At 45.2% G+C, this 18,857-nt stretch overlaps 1 protein-coding gene across 5 annotated transcripts in view; it reads left to right on the top strand.

Moving 5' to 3' along the window:
* The window catches only part of LOC111964950 (regulating synaptic membrane exocytosis protein 4-like), an 85,247-nt gene extending 73,648 nt beyond the window's left edge, over window positions 1-11,599 (top strand). The window contains exons 1-6 of one of the 5 annotated variants that reach the window (XM_023988845.2): window positions 5,330-6,115; window positions 9,587-9,725; window positions 10,003-10,115; window positions 10,294-10,395; window positions 10,641-10,780; window positions 10,901-11,596. In XM_023988845.2, the coding sequence (XP_023844613.1) occupies window positions 5,959-6,115; window positions 9,587-9,725; window positions 10,003-10,115; window positions 10,294-10,395; window positions 10,641-10,780; window positions 10,901-11,098 (849 nt within the window). In that variant the 5' untranslated portion in view covers window positions 5,330-5,958 and the 3' untranslated portion in view covers window positions 11,099-11,596. Of the gene's footprint in view, window positions 1-5,329; window positions 6,116-9,583; window positions 9,726-10,002; window positions 10,116-10,293; window positions 10,396-10,640; window positions 10,781-10,900 lie in introns of those variants that run through there. The other 4 variants (XM_023988844.2, XM_070443930.1, XM_023988842.2 and 1 more) reach the window with 4 other exon arrangements.
* The last annotated feature ends 7,258 nt before the right edge of the window (window positions 11,600-18,857 follow it).

Raw genomic sequence — 18,857 nt, 5'->3', positions numbered from 1 at the left:
CTCCATTAGGCTTGTTTACACTCTGCAGCTGACTGTTCTGTTTCTCTGTCAACGCTTGGTCCACCCTGCTCCATCAATCCCACACGTTCTTCCCCAAACACCAACCAGTCTTTGAGTCTTTATGTGCTGCTCACCACCCGCGTCACTTCAGGTGATTATGTTGCTGCTCACCACCCGCGTCACTTCAGGGTGATTATGTTGGGCTCACCACCCGCGTCACTTCAGGTGATTATGTTCTGCTCACCACCCGCGTCACTTCAGGGATTATGTTGCTGCTCACCACCGCGTCACTTCAGGGTTATTATGTTGCTGCTCACCACCCGCGTCACTTCAGGGTATTATGTTGCTGCTCACCACCCGCGTCACTTCAGGGTTATTATGTTGCTGCTCACCACCCGCGTCACTTCAGGTGATTATGTTGCTGCTCGCCACCCGCGTCACTTCAGGGTTATTATGTTGCTGCTCACCACCCGCGTCACTTCAGGGTATTATGTTGCTGCTCACCACCCGCGTCACTTCAGGGTATTAGTTTGCTCTCACCACCCGCGTCACTTCAGGTGATTATGTTGCTGCTTCACCACCCGCGTCACTTCAGGGTGATTATGTTGCTGCTCACACCGCGTCACTTCAGGGTGATTATGTTGCTGCTCACCACCGCGTCACTTCAGGGTGATTATGTGCTGCTCACCAACCCGCGTCACTTCAGGGGATTATGTTGCTGCTCACCACCCGCGTCACTTCAGGGTGATTATGTTGCTGCTCACCACCGCGTCACTTCAGGGTATTATGTTGGCGTCACTTCAGGGTGATTATGCCCCGGCCTTGCTGTTATCATCTGATGAGTAGCGTTCTTGGGATTCCCGTTGTGTGAGGTGCTATTATTTTCCCGACTATCTGTCGTCTTTTTGCTGTTTTGATCGTAATAGAAGACATCTCTGTCTGTGAAGCAATGACTAATACATCTGAAAAACAGTTGTACACGTTGTTGGGAAAGAGTCAAAGATGTTGAGGTGGTCATTGCTGTACAGTCTTATAAGGTAGAAGGTCTATGGATATCTAGACCACGGTCAGAATGCATATTGAAAGTGTTRCAGGTGCACTTGATTTGAAGTGTACAATATATCATTGGTTCCATTGTACCAGGCAAACAAAATCAAACAAAGACCAAGTATTTGAAAGTATTTCACATATGTTCTGTTTTTGACCCAAGTCTGTGAGCATCTACTTTAGGGCCATAGACCTCAACTGTAGACTAATTGATCAGTGGAGCTTTAATGCTCTGTTTCCTTAGGAAGTGTTAGACAGAGAACTGAATACAGAAATGAAGATAATATAGAGCACAGTTAGTTTCTTCACCAGCTGTCATATAAAATCGTTGAAATGACCTTCTATGCTTTATACTAATGGCCGACTTTTAACTTGCTGCATTAATTAATATGAATTAATTCAATAAAGAGAGACCTTTTCTTACTCATGTGCAGTATATTTGACAATTAATGAGATTTCAGCCCCTAGCTTTCATTTATTTACTTTTTGTCCTCTGAAAGGAGTGTGAAGTGCACTCTATTTGTGGACSCCAGATCTACACAGACAGACATGTGGGAAATAAACCAGCTGGCTATGTAATCAACCTAATTTTCTTCAGACGAGTCTGTGCATTGTATTCAACACCTTGGTCATTGGTCTTTACGTCATCTCTTGGGACTGATCCTTGGTTGGATGGAAGGAGGAGGGTTGGCTACACCAAAGGTGAAAAAGTTGTGGCACATGGCACTTGCACAACGTGTTGTTTTCGTTGAATGCCAATCACAGTCACGTGGTCAGTGAGACACGTACCATTCCACATCCCAGAACGTCTGGACCATTCCTCTGAATCGTTCACACTGTCACGCCCTGGCCATAGAGAGGCTTTTATTCTCTATTTTGGTTAGGCCAGGGTGTGACTAGGGTGGGCATTCTAGTTTCTTTATTTCTATGTTTTATATTTCTATGTTTTGGCCGGGTATGGTTCTCAATCAGGGACAGCTGTCTATCGTTGTCTCTGATTGGGAATCATACTTAGGCAGCTTTTTTTCCTTTGTATTTTGTGGGTAGTATACTTTGTTAGTGGCACTATAGCCCTAGAAAGCTTCACGGTCGTTTCTTTGTTTCTTGTTTTGTTGGCGACATTCTAAATAAAAGAAAATGTACGCTCACCACGCTGCACCTTGGTCCGGTCATTTCCACCTACGAGACGGCCGTGACAGAACTACCCACACCAAAGGACCAAGCAGCGTGGCCAGGAGAGCAGCCCCAAAACATATTCTTTGGGGGGGGGGGGGCGCACAGGGATGGTCGGCGGAGCCGAGGTTGGAACCAGAGCCAGTCGGGGAGAAGATGGTGAACTTGGAGGGGAGTGAAGCAGAGACATTAAGGAGTTGATGGGGAGATTGAGGAGAGAGTTAGGAGAGAGCTGCTGTGTTGGTGCATGGGCACGACATTCACCCTACGGAGCGTGTCCTTAGGGTAATGTCACCTGAGTCAGCTCTTCATACTCGTCCTGAGGGCGTGCTAGCCGTCTGGTGAAGACTGTGCCAGCCCCACGCACCAGGCCCCCTGTGCCCTCCCCAGCCCTGCACGTCTTGTGCCAGCTCTACGCTCCAGACCCCCAGTGGCCTCCACAGCCCGGTGAGTCTTGCGCCGGCTCTGCGCACTGTGTCTCTGGTGCGTTTGTGACAGCCCGGTTCGTCCTATGCCTGCGCTCCGTACGTGCCGGGCTAAAGTGGGCATTCAGCCAAGAGGAGCGGTGCAAGGTCTAAGCACCAGATCTCTAGTGCTCCCCCAAAGCCCGGTTCGACCTGTGCCTGCCTCCACGGTCCCAGTCCAGAGCCCTCCGGCGACGGTCCCCCAGTCCGGGGCTTGCCCGGTCCCCAGTCCGGACCTGCGGCGAGGGTCCCCAGTCCGGGTCGGCGACGAGGGTCCCCGCACCAGAGGTGCCACCAAAGTGGGGGGCCAGGGTTGAGCGGGGTCTACGTCCCGCACCGGGGCCTCCGCCGTGAAAAGATGCCCACCCGGACCCTCCCCTTTAGAGTCAGGTTTTGCGGCCGGAGTCCATACCTTTGGGGGGGGGTACTGTCACGCCCTGGCCATAGAGAGGCTTTTATTCTCTATTTTGGTTAGGCCAGGGTGGGACTAGGGTGGGCATTCTAGTTTCTTTATCTATGTTTTGTATTTCTATGTTTTGGCCGGTATGGTTCTTAATCAGGGACAGCTGTCTATCGTTGTCCCTGATTGGGAATCATACTTAGTCAGCTTTTTTCCTTTGTATTTTGTGGGTAGTTGACTTTGTTAGTGGCACTATAGCCCTAGTAAGCTTCACGGTCGTTTCTTTGTTTCTTGTTTTGTAAATAAATAAAAGAAAATGTACGCTCACCACGCTGCACCTTGGTCCGGTCATTTCCACCRWGACGACGGCCGTGACACACACCCTTGTTTTACAGTAGCTCTGGGTTGTTATGGCAATTGTACATGTACGTTGCTAGGTAAAGACATYTCAAAGCTGTGTATCTATATCCTGTAGATATTTCTTCACACTAAGACCTTGTTTGTGGGTTACTTATAATGTTTATATATCAGCTCCAATCTGATGCATCTCTTACAATCTGCCACTCAGGTGAATATTTTACATTTAGACATGTCAGACCTGTCATAATCCCCACACCAACCTCATGGTTGAAGGATTCTTTACAGGGAAGAATAAGTGTCCTCTGATGCTTTCAATGACATGTGCTGTAGTAATCTACCTCTCTGCAAGTCCTTTACTCTTTGAAACATATACAATGTAGTTGGGTATTCTTCGTTCTATAGAACTAYTGGAACAGGGGTCAGGGGTCAGCCAAGCATTCAGTAGATTACTAGAGCTCTGAGACCAACAGAACACATCACCCTCTGCCATGTCAAGTGACAAGGCTATTTAACAAACTGCACTTATCGCTATCTTCTGTCTTCTTCCTGTAGTGATGAGTGTGTCACACTCTGTAATGAATAGTCCAGCAATATAAAGATGCACGTACTTTTGGCTTGTTAGTGTGACCTCACTCATTATAATGATCCAATAATTATTGGTGCCACTCCAAAACATTAAGCCTCTGGCTCTCACAGCCATATCACCTACCTCAAAGTTAATGGTGTGTGTCTGATGGTTGTGATACGTAGGAGGAGGTGTTAGCAGGATCCTCATTAATACACAATGAGTTGTATTCTGACTTTAGTGCACTTAAAAAGGTAAATGTCTCCCATTAAGAACAATTCAGGATTTACACGAAAGTCAAAAGAGTTTAGTACGCATGTTTAACTCTCAGTCTGGTCGAATCATTGTCATATTCCAYACTGCTACAGTCAGATGACGCATTAAAATGACCCAYRTGGTTCAGACGGTGTTCTTCTCTTCTGTCTAATTTCCTTTACTTGTTCATCTGACCTAGATGAGAACATGTCATTCAATGGACAAAAGGGGAAATTGGGCGATTTTGTTTGGTGGAAATAGGTTGCAGTGTTTCTCTTAGTGAGGACTTTTATTCCCAGTGAGGGACTGTTCAGTAATTGGCCAGTACTGTGTCTATTCCGCCAGTTTCGCTGAGAAAAAGCACAGCAGTTGATTTTCTGACAAGATAGTTAAAACAGCWCAATTTAGCTGTCTGTTGTTTCAGTGGTAAACTGCCTCTACAGACACTTTGTCTCTCTCTTCACCAAGCCTGATGTCCTAGATTGGTATAGAGGGCATCTCTCCCACATGCCATTCCAATCTAATTTTACTGTGCTCAGAAACTTTGTAAAGGGTCTTAGGAACCACCTGTGAGATCTGGACTGAAGTGGTTCTGACTGGATGGTCCAAGCTGGTCCAAACTGGTCCAAGCACACACACTCCCAGTACTGAAGTGAGCTGTTTAGAGGATGTCTGTTGCCTCAGGTTGAAGAGAGAGATGCCAGAGGTGGCCATAATGAACTCTGCAGTGTTTATGGCGACTAATTCAAACAGTCAATGTTGTAGCGTAGGTGCTTGAAATGATGTTGAAGGAAGTGATGTCTCAAAGACAAGAATTCGGTTGACAGCCATTTCGTGAGATTTTAACAGATGGTAAATTTGAACTAGCTCAAGTGAATTCTCCTTCGATAATGGCAATCATTTCAGAGCCACTGTACTGATGATTCATGGGTATGTGAACAGAGAATGGGATAGCTGAACAGAGAATGGGATAGGATTTGCTGCAATCTTTGGTGGAAAAACACTGAAGAGAACTGCGCTGCTGGGGACTGGGGGTGGGAGAGGGATGGAGATCTATCACGTGAACTGTGAGTGACCGGCATGTGGCCAACACCCCCCTCTGTAGCTGTTCAGGGTTGTTTATGCCCCTAATGGCTGGCTGTCACAGGGACCTCTGTGTCTTTGCGTTTGTGTGTATGTGTGTTTGTGCATGCATGTGTGTGTGTGTTTGTGCATCCGTGCATGTGTGCGAGAGAGAGAGGAGCTAGTGAGGTTCAGTGAGTCGTATCTCTGGGTAGAGCTCCTTTGCCTGGAGAGGCAGCCGAGGTGCGCCTGAGCAGCGAGCCCTCTGATTGGCTGAGGAGGATGCAGTTTGCCCCCCCTCTCCTTCTCCCAATTGCTTTAGAAGAGGAGAGGGGGGGAGAGGAGCTGAGTAGCAGGCACAGAGCACAGAGCACTAACACGGAGTAGAGAATCAAGCAAGCTCTTTCTCGACCCAGTCTCACTCTACGCAGCACAGGGAGACAACACAAAGAGCTACATCAGAGAGCCATTCTGCTACTACAGCACCACAGTCTGCTCTTGGGCTTCAGCGTTCAACCAGTTCTTCAGTTATCCTCTCGGTGCACGGTAGAGCTGTCTGGAGACCTGTAACCTCTGCCAGAAGGCGACTTGACTCAGGTGATCAGTGGGTGATCAGTGGGTGATCAGTGACCATGGGTAGGCAGGGGCATGATGCCACTGCAGCGGCTGGCGCCCCGGGGTCCGGGGTGCGCATGCAGCGTTCCCAGAGCAAGATGAGCCTGTCTGCGTCGTTCGAGGCGCTGGCCAACTACTTCCCCTGCATGAACTCTTTCGACGAGGAGGACGGAGGTAAGACGAGATGGCTCTAACCCTGGGACACTGAGGCAGACACACACAGCTTCTGCTGCTGCTGGAGGGAGAGAGGCAGGAGCTGAGGGGGGAGAGAGGCAGGAGCTGAGGGGGGAGAGAGGGAGCAGAGGGATGGGCTGGAGGGGTGGAGAGAGATGGAGAGGGAGTGGGGGATAGAGGAGAGGGAGGGATGGACTGATGGTTGACTGATGACCTGAAGGGGGAGAGGGAGCACAGGGAGGGTGGAGGCTGTTGTAGTATTAGCTGTGGTACAGTACTGTGTTGCTGGTGGATGGGCATGCTCAGTGTGTTTTTGGAGAGGCTTCTTGAGTAGCTACTTCCCTGTTCGTGTCYTTGGCTACTGCTTTAGATGTGATGTTCTATTCTGAAACACTGTCTGGCTCCCTCATCGACTTCACTTACCAATGGCAAGCATGCTTGTCTTGTRCCGATTGGAATGAATCACTATTTGTTTTGGTGTGGGCGGTAGAATAGATTTAGATATTGTGTTGACCTCGTCTCTAGTGTCTAGTGTGTGTGTTTATAGCTGTTTTATTTCTGAGTGGGTGTTGAGAATATGTTTGATAATCCAGATAGGATGTTTTCATAAAACTAGGTTAGGGGGATTGTATTAGCTGGGTTAGGGGGATTGTATTAGCTGTGCTTGTGTTAGCTGGGTTAGGGGGATTGTATTACCCTCCTCCTATAAATAGACTTTAATAGACTCCTCTGAAATAGACATGATCCACTGGAATGTTGAGATAATACYGTAGAAATGTCTCCAGCCCCCTCCATCTCAATCCTCTTTCTGGGTAGACACTGACTTTAATGCTTCCTTACCTGGAGTTAAAGGTACTAGAGTAGTCGACCCGAAATGTGTGTCCAATCAAGTTGCTGTTCATAAACATTTCTCCCAGATGACACTGTACTGATGATGTTTGTAAACAGTCATTTGATTGCACGGAAGTCACACTGCAGGTGAGTCTGATGTGTAGTTTATGTTGCGTGAAGACAGTATCTTAGAGTATTGRAGGACTCCAGCAGAGAATAGCTCCTCAAATGAAGGTTTTGTTCTAGCATCTAGATGGGCTCTGGGAAAATTACATTGTATGATTTCCCCATTTCCCCAGAGCCCATATATCTCTACCACTCCAGAGTGACGCATTTTCGTTGAGGAGTGTTTCACGGCTAGGGCTGGATGCACTGCAGCATTTTCTGAATGATTCTAATTTTTTTCTGTCTTTCACAGATCCTTATCTCTTTCCAGAATACATATTTTTCTATATTGTTTTCCCTTTTAGTGGGATATGGAGTTTAATGATGTGTATGGAACGCACTTTCAATGGTAGTAGCTTAATTTGACTGAATATATCTGTCTGGGTGAGCTTTACAAAATCCACTACGTAATCTTTTTAATACTCTACCTTAATAACAAACCATGACAACCGCAAAGCCTGTGTGTGTGTGTGTGTGTGTGAGTGTGTGTATGTGTGTGTATGAGTGTGTGTGGCCTGGCTCATGGCACCTACAGTCTCATCATAATCACACACCGTTATTCAGCATTACTCCAATGAGGTATAAACTGCATCATTAAAAACAGTTGGCTGGCCATTAAAAAGCGATTTCATAGATTAGCTTCTCCTCCTTTATTAGTATTGTCATCCACAATGACCTCAGATACAACCATATGCATGCTAACCGCAGTACATACAGTGATCAGGTTGATCTTAGCTTTGATTCAGCTGAATGAATGTTCATTGATTCATTCAGCTGATCATTCAGCACATCGCTCATTGATTGTGTTTAGGTGGTTGCTGCATGGCGGGAGCCTGACTGTCTGTCACACTGGCAGCTCTTTAGATGCCTTTAGACGTCACTGTCAGCTTCTCTGAATCCAGTTTGCTTTGTCAATGCTGAGGAGAGGATGAGGAGGCGGATGTCATTGAATAGCTGGGATGCCAGGGTTCTGGCCCCAGCAGTGAGGGCCTGCCTGAGTAATAAAGGCTTATCTTCCTCTGATTCTAAGAGTCTGTACTTCCTGTGGATGGGAGACAGGCAGGCAGGCAGACAGGAAGTGAGAGAAGCTGCAGGCAGGGACAGTAGCCAGAGTATAATTAAGGCGTTTGGAATCACACACAGACATTCTAAGTTACAGAGAGGGAAATTGCATTAAGGACAATATGAATATATGCCAGATTACTTGCAGTTTATTTGAACACAGAGTATGGGGAATTGTTGAGCGGTCTTCAAACTGTAAGAAGTCCATGTGTGTTGCCCTCAGAAAGGTTGTTCCTGTGATAAAGCAGAACCACTCTCTATGTAGGAACATTCACTCTCTATGTTGACGTGCATTCCCTGACAGTGTGTGTCCAGTGGTCATGTCTGACACATAAATTAGCTCTCTTTACATTCGTTCTCTTTACCCTGGTTATCCTCAGAGTTAAACAATAACACTGCTAGAACTCAATAACTCTGCTTCCTGCATTCCTTACTGAGAGACAAGACAGACCCATTAGTTCACCTTTTACCATTTGACACTTTTAATTAGTCCGGTGTACCCCGTATGCATTTTTGTATTTGAAGGAACGGCCATTTTGTTTCTTTAGTTCTCTGCTAAAAGCCCTGTCATGTGACTTGTGTAGAGCTCTGCAGTGGCTGACTAGTACCAGTACCTGCTCCTKCAGTTACCTCCAGTATATCCCTCTCCTGGCCCTCCTTGGTAGTTTGCAAAGAATGCCATTCAGGCCCCACACAGCTCCAGCCACGTCCTGGCCATGTGCCCTACACAGGGCCTGCTGTCACATAGACTGGAGATGTTCAGCGAGTCTAATGGGGGCGGTCAGCTGTCACCTTGTATCAGTTGTGGGAGGCCAGACACTGAACGGTCCTAGGTGGAACAGAGGGATGGAGGGGGGAGAGAAAGAGAGAGAGAGAGAGAGAGAGAGACTCTAAGCTAGAGCAAGAACCCTGCAGAGCAGGCAGCCGGTGCTCTGGCATGGCAGGAAGAGGGATGTACATGGTCTTCTTCTGTTTAGCCCATTCATACACGAACACACATACACACACACGCACATGTACACACACGCACACACGTACGCGCACACAACTGTTTAAAAAAAATATTTCTGTAGATACTGTAATATGGCACTTTATGTTTAATATATCTCTTTGCTAAATGATCACATGGAAGTTGCAGTGCTCTGAGAATAGGGTGCATGATGTTGGTAGAATTGCCATAGAGTGGAAGTGTGATCTTCCTGTTGATGACTTCAATGAGACTTCTCGTAATAAGTGAAAATGCTATGTCTACAATAACCTACTGCATGTAATTCGAAAGCAAAGCACACACTTGAGAGCAATGTATTAACTATTTCTCCCCCCTGCTCTCTCTTTCCCTCTCTCTTTCCCCCTCTCTCTCTTTCCCTCGCTCTATCTCTTTCTCCCYCTCTGTCCCTCTGTTCTGTCCAGAAGCCGGTGGGAAGAAGCTTCGRAGCACCGTGCAGAGGAGCACAGAGACGGGCTTGGCCGTAGAGATGAGGAGCAGGATGACTCGGCAGGCCAGCAGAGAGTCCACCGACGGCAGCATGAACAGCTACAGCTCAGAGGGAAAGTAAGTGAAGTCTAACGCATACCAATGTGATAATGTTACATCCCCCCAATGTACATTATCACATTGGTATGCGTAGGTTAATTGTAGACATAGCATTTTCACTTATTACGAGAAGTCTCATTGAAGTCATCAATAGGTCAAATGTAGGTTTGGGGTGCTCATTTGAATTTCCTGTGTTTTTTTGGATSTTGCCAACWCTAAATAAGCAAGTTCAAGCTTTGAGGTCTTCTTCTTTAGTCTCCATAGTTACCTGTGTCATCTCTCCCTTCCGTTCCAGCCTGATCTTCCCTGGTGTTAGGCTGTCCTCCGACGCCCAGTTCTCTGACTTCCTGGATGGACTAGGCCCAGCCCAGCTGGTTGGACGACAGACGCTAGCTACACCACCCATGGGTGGGTGGATCAGATTCCTGGAACAATGTTCTGTCAAGAGATTCTGAGTGAATTAATGAATTATATATTTGATTTACGTGTCAAGATGCCTTTAGCGACCCCATCCCATACGGAAGGGATATCTGTATTGTGTGAATGGYGTGTTGACATTGTGTTGGCTGTGGTGTGTGTTGTTCAGGTGACATCCAGATTGGAATCGTGGACAAGAAAGGAGCGCTGGAYGTGGAAGTGATCCGAGCCCGTGGCCTTGTGGGAAAACCAGGTTCCAAGGCACTGCCAGGTAATTTACTACGTGATGTATAATATATTAATATATGCTATTTAGCAGACACATATATCCAAAGCTACTTACAGTACCGTGAGCACATACATTTTTTGTATCCTGTATGTGAGTAGAATAGAATWGAACCCACAGCCCCGAACTTCATGCTAGTACCAACTGGTCACTACGGTAACCAGAGCTTGAACCAACTGACAATGCTGCCAATAGTATTGTAACTATTCTGTCTCTCTCTCTCTTCATAGCACCATATGTAAAAGTGTATCTTTTGGAAAACGGAGCCTGCATAGCCAAAAAGAAAACAAAAGTAGCAAGAAAAACCTTGGATCCCCTTTACCAGCAGCAACTGCCGTTCGAAGAGGCTCCTGGAGGGAAAGTTCTACAGGTAAACTTCTACGTTCTACAAGGCCTTGATAAATACTTCACAGTTCACACATCATTTCTAAACAAATGCAGGCATCTAAAATATTATAATAACATGTCTAATGAACCCTCTTCTCCACAGATCATCGTATGGGGAGACTACGGACGCATGGACCATAAATCCTTTATGGGAGCAGTTCAGATACTTTTAGATGAGCTGGACCTGTCTAACATGGTGATTGGCTGGTTCAAGCTCTTTCCTCCTTCCTCATTGGTGGACCCTACCCTGGCCCCCTTGACAAGAAGAGCTTCCCAAACGTCATTGGATAGCCGGTCATAGCAGTGTGTGGACTGAAAGCATTGTTGTAGCAGCAGCACCCAGTGCTGAGGTTAAACATGCTGCGACAGAAGGTCACGCCCCCGGTTACACTGCATGCTTGAATGTTGTGTCTTCTGAGCCTGTTTCTAGGGGTGCAAACGTGATCCTGTGTTTTGAGAAAATGTCGCACACATTGTGCGTAGCGAGCGTCGCTCCTCGGCCGGGTTGGAGCGCCAGCTCGGATTAGAAGGCCGTAACGGACTCCTTAGCACGAGGATTGTCTCTAAATCGAGCGATTCCAGGTTTTCATCCAATCTTAAGCCATGGGGTCGGACTGGGAACCCGCTCGATGAGTTCTACAGAAGCCCTTTTCGAATGAAAAATCCATGTTTTTGTTTATAATTAATGTTTTTGTTTTTGTTTGTTTTATTGTCGATGTACTTGGGGGGACTGACAGTGTTGTCCTGTCCAGAAGCTTGGTCACGCCAGCCAACAGACCTAGCTGATGTGGAAATGGAACTATGAGGATCATTGCAATTGGAGAGGTGGGGTGTCCCAACTAAAGCTAAACTCTGAATATGAGGCCCTACGTGAAAATAGCTGTGGTAGTAGATCACACGCAAGAGAGACAATACTAAAGTTACTAAAGGCATACAGAAGTGGCTACTGTACTATCGACACTCCAGAATCTATTGATCAGAACCCACAAAAGACTAACTTTTATGACATAACATTATAATTCTTGTTGATATATTGTATGACATTTAAATGAAGATTAAAAAAAAAGATTTTTTTGCATGACAAAATTTAGCTGAAAAAAAAAGAAAGTTATTTTCTTGAGGCTGCGACTTGCAAAAAAGATGCACGAAAAACTAAAAACAGATCAGCCATTTTCAACAATTTTATATTATTTTTAAATATAACATTTCACTAGTGGCATGGTTTTTCAAAGGGAGTGAATGAACAGCGTGATTAAAAAAGACACATTGTTTATCATTCTTAAGACCATCCATAACATAAGTCTGTGTTTGGCAAATACAGTAAGAGAAACTAAAATAAAAGTTTTGGAGTTATTTATCAAAAAAAAACTGTTTATGTGACAAAGTGATGATGAAAATAAATGTAAATTATTTATTTCATTGTAAAGGTTTACAAGCCTTATAAAGATAAACATTATGTGCAAATTGTACACGTCTCTTTRTCTCCCTTGTCCCAGGGCATCCCCCTGATATTGTCCAGAGTTTCAGGACTGTTGGTTCTTTTACAGCTCTGTATCGTTTCAATATGTCTTTTTTGGGGATTTGTTTAACAAGCATGTTGTAAAGGATTTTCTGCAACATGGCTTGGGCACACCTTAAAGTAACTCAGCATGTTTTGTTAAAGAGGATATTTGGGATTTTTGCAGTTTCTTGTACAGTGCATGTCAACTTCGTTACTTTTRCCCCCTCACCTTCAATTGAATTCTACAGAAAATTAATTAGTTACTTTCATGGCCAAACTATTAAAACGTTTTAACAAAACATTCCACTAACCCCTAGATCATATTTTATTTCCACTTTTTCAAAAAGAATGACAAGGAAAAATATTTTATATTCATTGGAGATTGATAAAAAAAGTTATGGTTGCGAGTGTATTTTATTTCAGTATTGTTAATTAACTAACATGCAAAAATAATCTGTATTGGTACAGCAAGAAGGATATTTATATCCAAGCAAGAAGCAGCAAACATACAACTTATGTACTGTATATTGCTGTGTAGTTCAAGCACTGTTTGTGAGGATGAGCAGAACACAAGGTCAAACAACATGGGATGTTGCCACACTATATGAATTTAGTTTTTTTGTTTTTGTGAAAATAAAATTAATTTCATATATTTTTATTTGTTTATTTACAAGCCAAGACCAGTTTATTTTTTATTTTTAGTAATTATAAATGCTTCTTGTGTATGGGAGGTATATGAATCTTACAGTTATGTCTGAATGAAAATAAACGGAGACATTATTCCTTTTCCATGTTAAACCTATACATTCTAATGTRCATCCAATATCTTGATGCTATAACAAGCTATATACTTTCAGTTTGGATTTACATTGTACATATTAGACATTTGAATAAAACAAGCAAACTCAAATAGATTAATAGAATATTTTGGAATAGGAATATTGTCTCACATGATGACAAAGACATATGTTATTTACCCTTTTGAATGCCTTTTCTTTCTTTTGTTTTAGTGCAATGTGTTTATGCCAAGGCTATGTCTTGGTGAAGTATGGTTGAGTACAGAGATTTATGTAAGTTATTTTTCAAATAAAAAATGGATATTACACTGACACCGAGTACCAGCAAACAATATCAACATACAAGAGCATTTTTATCTATCTGGGCATGACTATTTCCTGTTCCAAAACATCCACAAACTACTATCTTAATTCATCCGGGTAGGTTGTTCCACAACATCCACACATTACTATCTTTATTTCTCCAGGTAGGTTGTTCCACAACATCCACACATTACTATCTTTATTCCTCCAGGTAGGTTGTTCCACAACATCCACAAATTACTATCTTTATTTAAAAAAAATATATTTATCTCCCAGGTGGTTTTCACACAATCCACAAATTACTATCTTTATTCCTCTCAGGTAGGTTGTTCCACATCCACAAATTACTATATTTATTCTCCAGGTAGGTTGTTCCACAACATCCACAAACTACTGTCTTTATTCACCTGGTAGGTTGTTCCACAACATCCACAATTACTATCTTTATTCTCCAGGTAGGTTGTTCCACAACATCCACAAACTACTATCTTTATTCTCCAGGTAGGTTGTTCCACAACATCGAAAACTACTATCTTTTTCTTCCAGGTAGGTTGTTCCACAAATCAACATTATATCTTTATTCCTCAGGTAGGTTGTTCCACAACATCCACAAATTACTATCTTTATTTCTCAGGTAGGTTGTTCCACAACATCACAACTACTATATTTATTTCTCAGGTAGTTGTTCACACATCACATTATTATTTTATCCTCCAGGTAGGTTGTTCCACAACATCACTACTATCTTTATTTCTCCAGTAGGTTGTTCCACAACATCCACAAATTACTATCTTTATTTCTCCAGGTAGGTTGTTCCACAAATCTATTATCTTTATTTCTCGAGGTAGTTATTCCACAACTCAAAATTACTATCTTTATTTCTCCAGGTAGGTTGTTCCACAAATTACTATCTTTATTCTCCACCAGGTAGGTTGTTCCACAACATCCACACATTACTATCTGTATTCCTCCAGGTAGGTTGTTCCACAACATCCACAAACTACTATCTTAATTATCCTGGTAGGTTGTTCCCAACATCCACAAATTACGTATTTTTTCTCCAGTAGGTTGTTCCACAACATCCACAAATTACTATCTTTTTCCTCCAGGTAGGTTGTTCACAACATCCACAAACTATCTTTATTTCATCCCTGGTAGGTTGTTCCACAACATCCACAAATTACTATTTATTTCTCCAGGTGTAAGGTAGTCCTCCTCCTCTCTAACCGAAGAGGAGGAGTAGTGATTGAACCAAGGCGCAGCGGGTGTGAATACATCATTTAATAAAGACACGACAAAACAATGAAGACAGAAAAACGACCTAGACTTGAATAAACTACAAAATACAAAACCGAAATGTATTAGACAGACCTGAACAATACGAACTTACAAATAACGCGAAGAACGCACGAACAGGGAAAATAGACTACACAAAATGACGATGTACAAACATACCGAACAGTCCGTATGGTGGACAAACACTGAACAGGAGACAACACCCACAACGAACACTGTGAAACAACCTACCTAAATATGACTCTCAATTAGAGGAACGCCAAACACCTGCCTCTAATGTGAGAGCCATACAGGCAACCCTTAACAACATAGAAAGCAGACAACATAGAATGCCCACCCAAAACTCACGTCCTGAACCAACTAACAATACAACAAACTAACAGAAATAGTCAGGAACGTGACATAACCCCCCTTAAGGTGCGAACGCCGGGCGCACCAGCACAAAGTCTAGGAGGTCTGGGTGGGCATCTGACCACGGTGGTGGCTCAGGCTCCGGACGGCTGTCCACACACCATAGTCACTCCCTGCTTCTGTATCCCCTCCCAATGACCACTCCAACTAAACCACCTAAATGAAGGGCAGCACCGGGATAAGGGGCAGCACCGGGCTGAGGGGCACCGCACGGCTGAGGGACTCTGAGGCGCTAGGATCTGGCAGGTCCTGCTGAGGACTCTGCAGGTCCTGGCTGAGGACTCGCAGTCCTGGTGGGCTGGCAGGTCTGCTGAGGCTCTGGCAGGTCCTGGCTGAGGCTTGGCGGTCCGGCTGGCCGGCTCTGGCAGGTTCTGGCTGGACGGCTCTGCAGGTCCTGGCTGGACGGCTCTGGCAGGTCTGCCCTGGACGGCTTGGCAGGCCTGGCTGGACGGCTCTGGCAGGTCCTGGCTGGACGGCTCTGGCAGGTCCTGCTGGAGGTCTGCTGATCCGTCTGGCGGAGGCTCTGGCTGATCCGTCTGGCGGAAGGCTCTGGCTGATCCGGTCTGGCGAAGGCCTCTGGCTGATCCGGTCTGGCGGAGCTTGGTACGGTCTGGCAAGGCTCGGCTGATCCGGTCTGGCGGAAGGCTCTGGCTGATCCGGTCTGGCGGAAGCTCTGGCTGATCCGGTCTGGCGGAAGGCTCTGCTGATCGGTCTGCGGAAGGCTCTGCTTGATCCGAGTCTGGACGGAAGCTCTGGCTGATCGGCTCTGGCGGACGGCTCTGGCTCGTCTGGCGGACGTTGTAGGCTCATGCAGACGGCGGCTTTGCAGGCTCATGGCGACGGGCGGCTTTGCAGGCTCATGGCAGACGGGCGGCTTTGCAGCTCATGGCAGACGGCAGTTCAGGCGCCGCTGGGCAGACGGGCAGTTCAGCGCGCGCTGGGCAGACGGGCAGCTCAGGCGCCGCTGGGCAGACGGAGCACACCTGTAGGGAGGAGACGGAGAGACAGCCTGGTGCGTGTATATGGCACTGGCTGCGCTGGAGAGGAGAAGCTCTGACAGCGCTGGACAGGTGGGAGCAGCTGGAGAGAGACACCGGAGAGACAGCCTGGTGCGGGGGCTGCACCGTGGACTGGTACTTGGAGGTGGCCCGGGTATACCGGATCGTGAAGGAGACACGTGCTCTTGAGCACGAGCCTCCCAACCCTACAGGTGTGAATGGTGCCCGTAGCCTGCCAGTGCGGCGAGGTGGAATAGCCCGACTGGCTATGCTGGCGAACCGGGGACACCATCTGTAAGGCTGGTGCCATGTATGCCGGCCCGAGAGACGCACTGGGCCAGATGCGTTGGCGGCTTCATGACTCCGGCTCGATGCCAACCTAGCCCTCCCCGTGCTGCAAGGTGGAATAGCCCGCACTGGGCTAAGCACGCGTACTGGGACCGTGCGCTTACCGCATAACACGGTGTCTGACCAGTACCACGCCCTCTCACTCCATCGTAAGCACGGGGAGTTGGCTCAGGTATCCTACACCGGCTTTGCCACACTCCTCGTTGTGCCCCCCAAGAAATTTTTGGGTCTGATCTCGGGCTTTTCGGCTCCGTGCTAGACGAGTCCTCATAATGCCGGTTCCTCTCTCCGTTTCCTCCGCTCTCGCGAGCGGCCTCCAGCTGTTCCATGGGCGGCGATTCACCTCCACTTTTAGCCCATGGTCCTTTTCCTTCATGATCTCCTCCCAAGACCATAAATCCTGCTTCGTGCGCTGTTCCTTCTCCGTTACACCGCTGCTTGGTTCTGTATTTTGGTGGGTGTTCGTACACGGTAGTCCTCCTCCTCTTCAACCGAAGAGAGGAGTAGTGATTGAACCAAGGCGCAGCGGTTGTGAATACATCATTTAATAAAGACACGACAAACAATGAAACAGAAACGACCTAGACTGAATAAACTACAAAATAACAAAACCGAAATGTATAGACAGACCTGAACAATACGAACTTACAAATAACGCGAAGACGACGAACAGGGAAAATAGACTACACAAAAATGACGATGTGCAAACATACCGAACAGTCCCGTATGGTGCGACAAACATGAAACAGGAGACAACCACCCACAACGAACACTGTGAAACAACCTACCTAAATATGACTCTCAATTAGAGGAACGCCAAACCTGCCTCTAATGAGAGCCATACCAGGCAAACCCTTAAACCAACATTAGAAACAGACAACATAGAATGCCCACCCAAACTCACGTCGACCAACTAACACATACAACAAACTAACAGAAATAGGTCAGGAACGTGACACCAGGTAGGTTGTTCCACAACATCACAATTATATCTTTATCTCCAGGTAGGTTGTTCCACACATCCACAAATTACTATTTTTATTTCTCAGTAGGTTGTTCCACAAATCACAAATTCTAGTATTTTCACAAGGTAAATTACTATTATCAGTTAGGTTGTTCACAACATCCACAATTACTATTTTATTTCCAGTGGTGTTGTTCCACAACATCCACAAATTACTATCTTTATTCCTCAGGTAGGTTGTCCACAACTCCACAAATTACTATCTTTATTCTCCAGGTAGGTTGTTCCACAACATCACAAATTACTATCTTTATTTTCTCCAGGTAGGTTGTTCCACAACATCCACAATTACTATCTTTATTCTCCAGGTAGGTTGTTCCACAACATCCACAATTACTATCTTTATTTTCCAGGTAGGTTGTTCACAACATCCACAAATTACTATCTTTATTTCTCAGGTAGGTTGTTCACAACATCCACAATTACTATCTTTATTTCTCCAGTAGGTTGTTCCATCAACATCCACAAATTACTATCTTTATTCCTCCAGGTAGGTTGTTCCACAACATCCACATTACTATATTTATTCTCCAGGTAGGTTTTCCACAAATTACTTATATTTTATTCTCCAGGTAGGTGTTAATATCCACAAAACTATCTTTATCTCGTAGGTTGTTCCACAACATCCACAAATTACTATCTTTTTATTTCTCCAGGTAGGTGTTCCACAACATCACAAATTACTATCTTATTCCTCCAGGTAGGTATTCCACAAACTATATTTATTTCTCCAGGTAGGTTGGACTAAAAAGGAGTCACAACCTTTGTGGCCCACTAATGGTCCCACCTATACTACATCTACGCTACAGATCATTTGTTTTTGTTTTTCAGAACTGTATACAGCATGTTGACAATCAAGACTTAGGTCAAGCTGGGGAAGTTAAGAGACAAGAAGTAGCAGTCAGTTCCACTTCCCCTCATACGAGTGCAAAGTTGTGCTTCCACTAAATTTTTTTGCAACACTACAGATGAAAGAACAACCTATACTTTGGAGAGAGCCAGGAATACATTTTTACTACAGAACTAAAAAGGAAGTTCTTCTTTTACTGTTTTAACACACAATATTAACTGTGTAGAGTGGTACAGTATGTTGGAATGACCAACATGCTTTATGCTTGAAGGTTGTACTACTTGAATAGTAAGTAAGTAAGTAATTAAGTATGTTAGTTAGTAATTTAACCACCTATCACAAAATACTTTATTCAACAATGACAGTACTGTATTTTGAGTTTATTCTTCACGGTTTGTTGAGATGAACTCCTGTAGTGTGGTTAGACCGTTAAGTGAGCGACGCCTTATTACGATGATAACTGGGCGTGACTAAGTTCTGACATTTTAAATGGGAAATGAGTAAGTGTTGAGGTTAAAATTGGTACGAAGCA

This window comes from Salvelinus sp. IW2-2015, linkage group LG6.1, assembly GCF_002910315.2.
Source record: "Salvelinus sp. IW2-2015 linkage group LG6.1, ASM291031v2, whole genome shotgun sequence".
In the NCBI taxonomy this organism is placed as follows: domain Eukaryota; kingdom Metazoa; phylum Chordata; class Actinopteri; order Salmoniformes; family Salmonidae; genus Salvelinus; species Salvelinus sp. IW2-2015.
The sequence above is the reverse complement of the archived record's forward strand: the minus strand, read 5'-3'. Positions and strand labels throughout refer to the sequence as shown.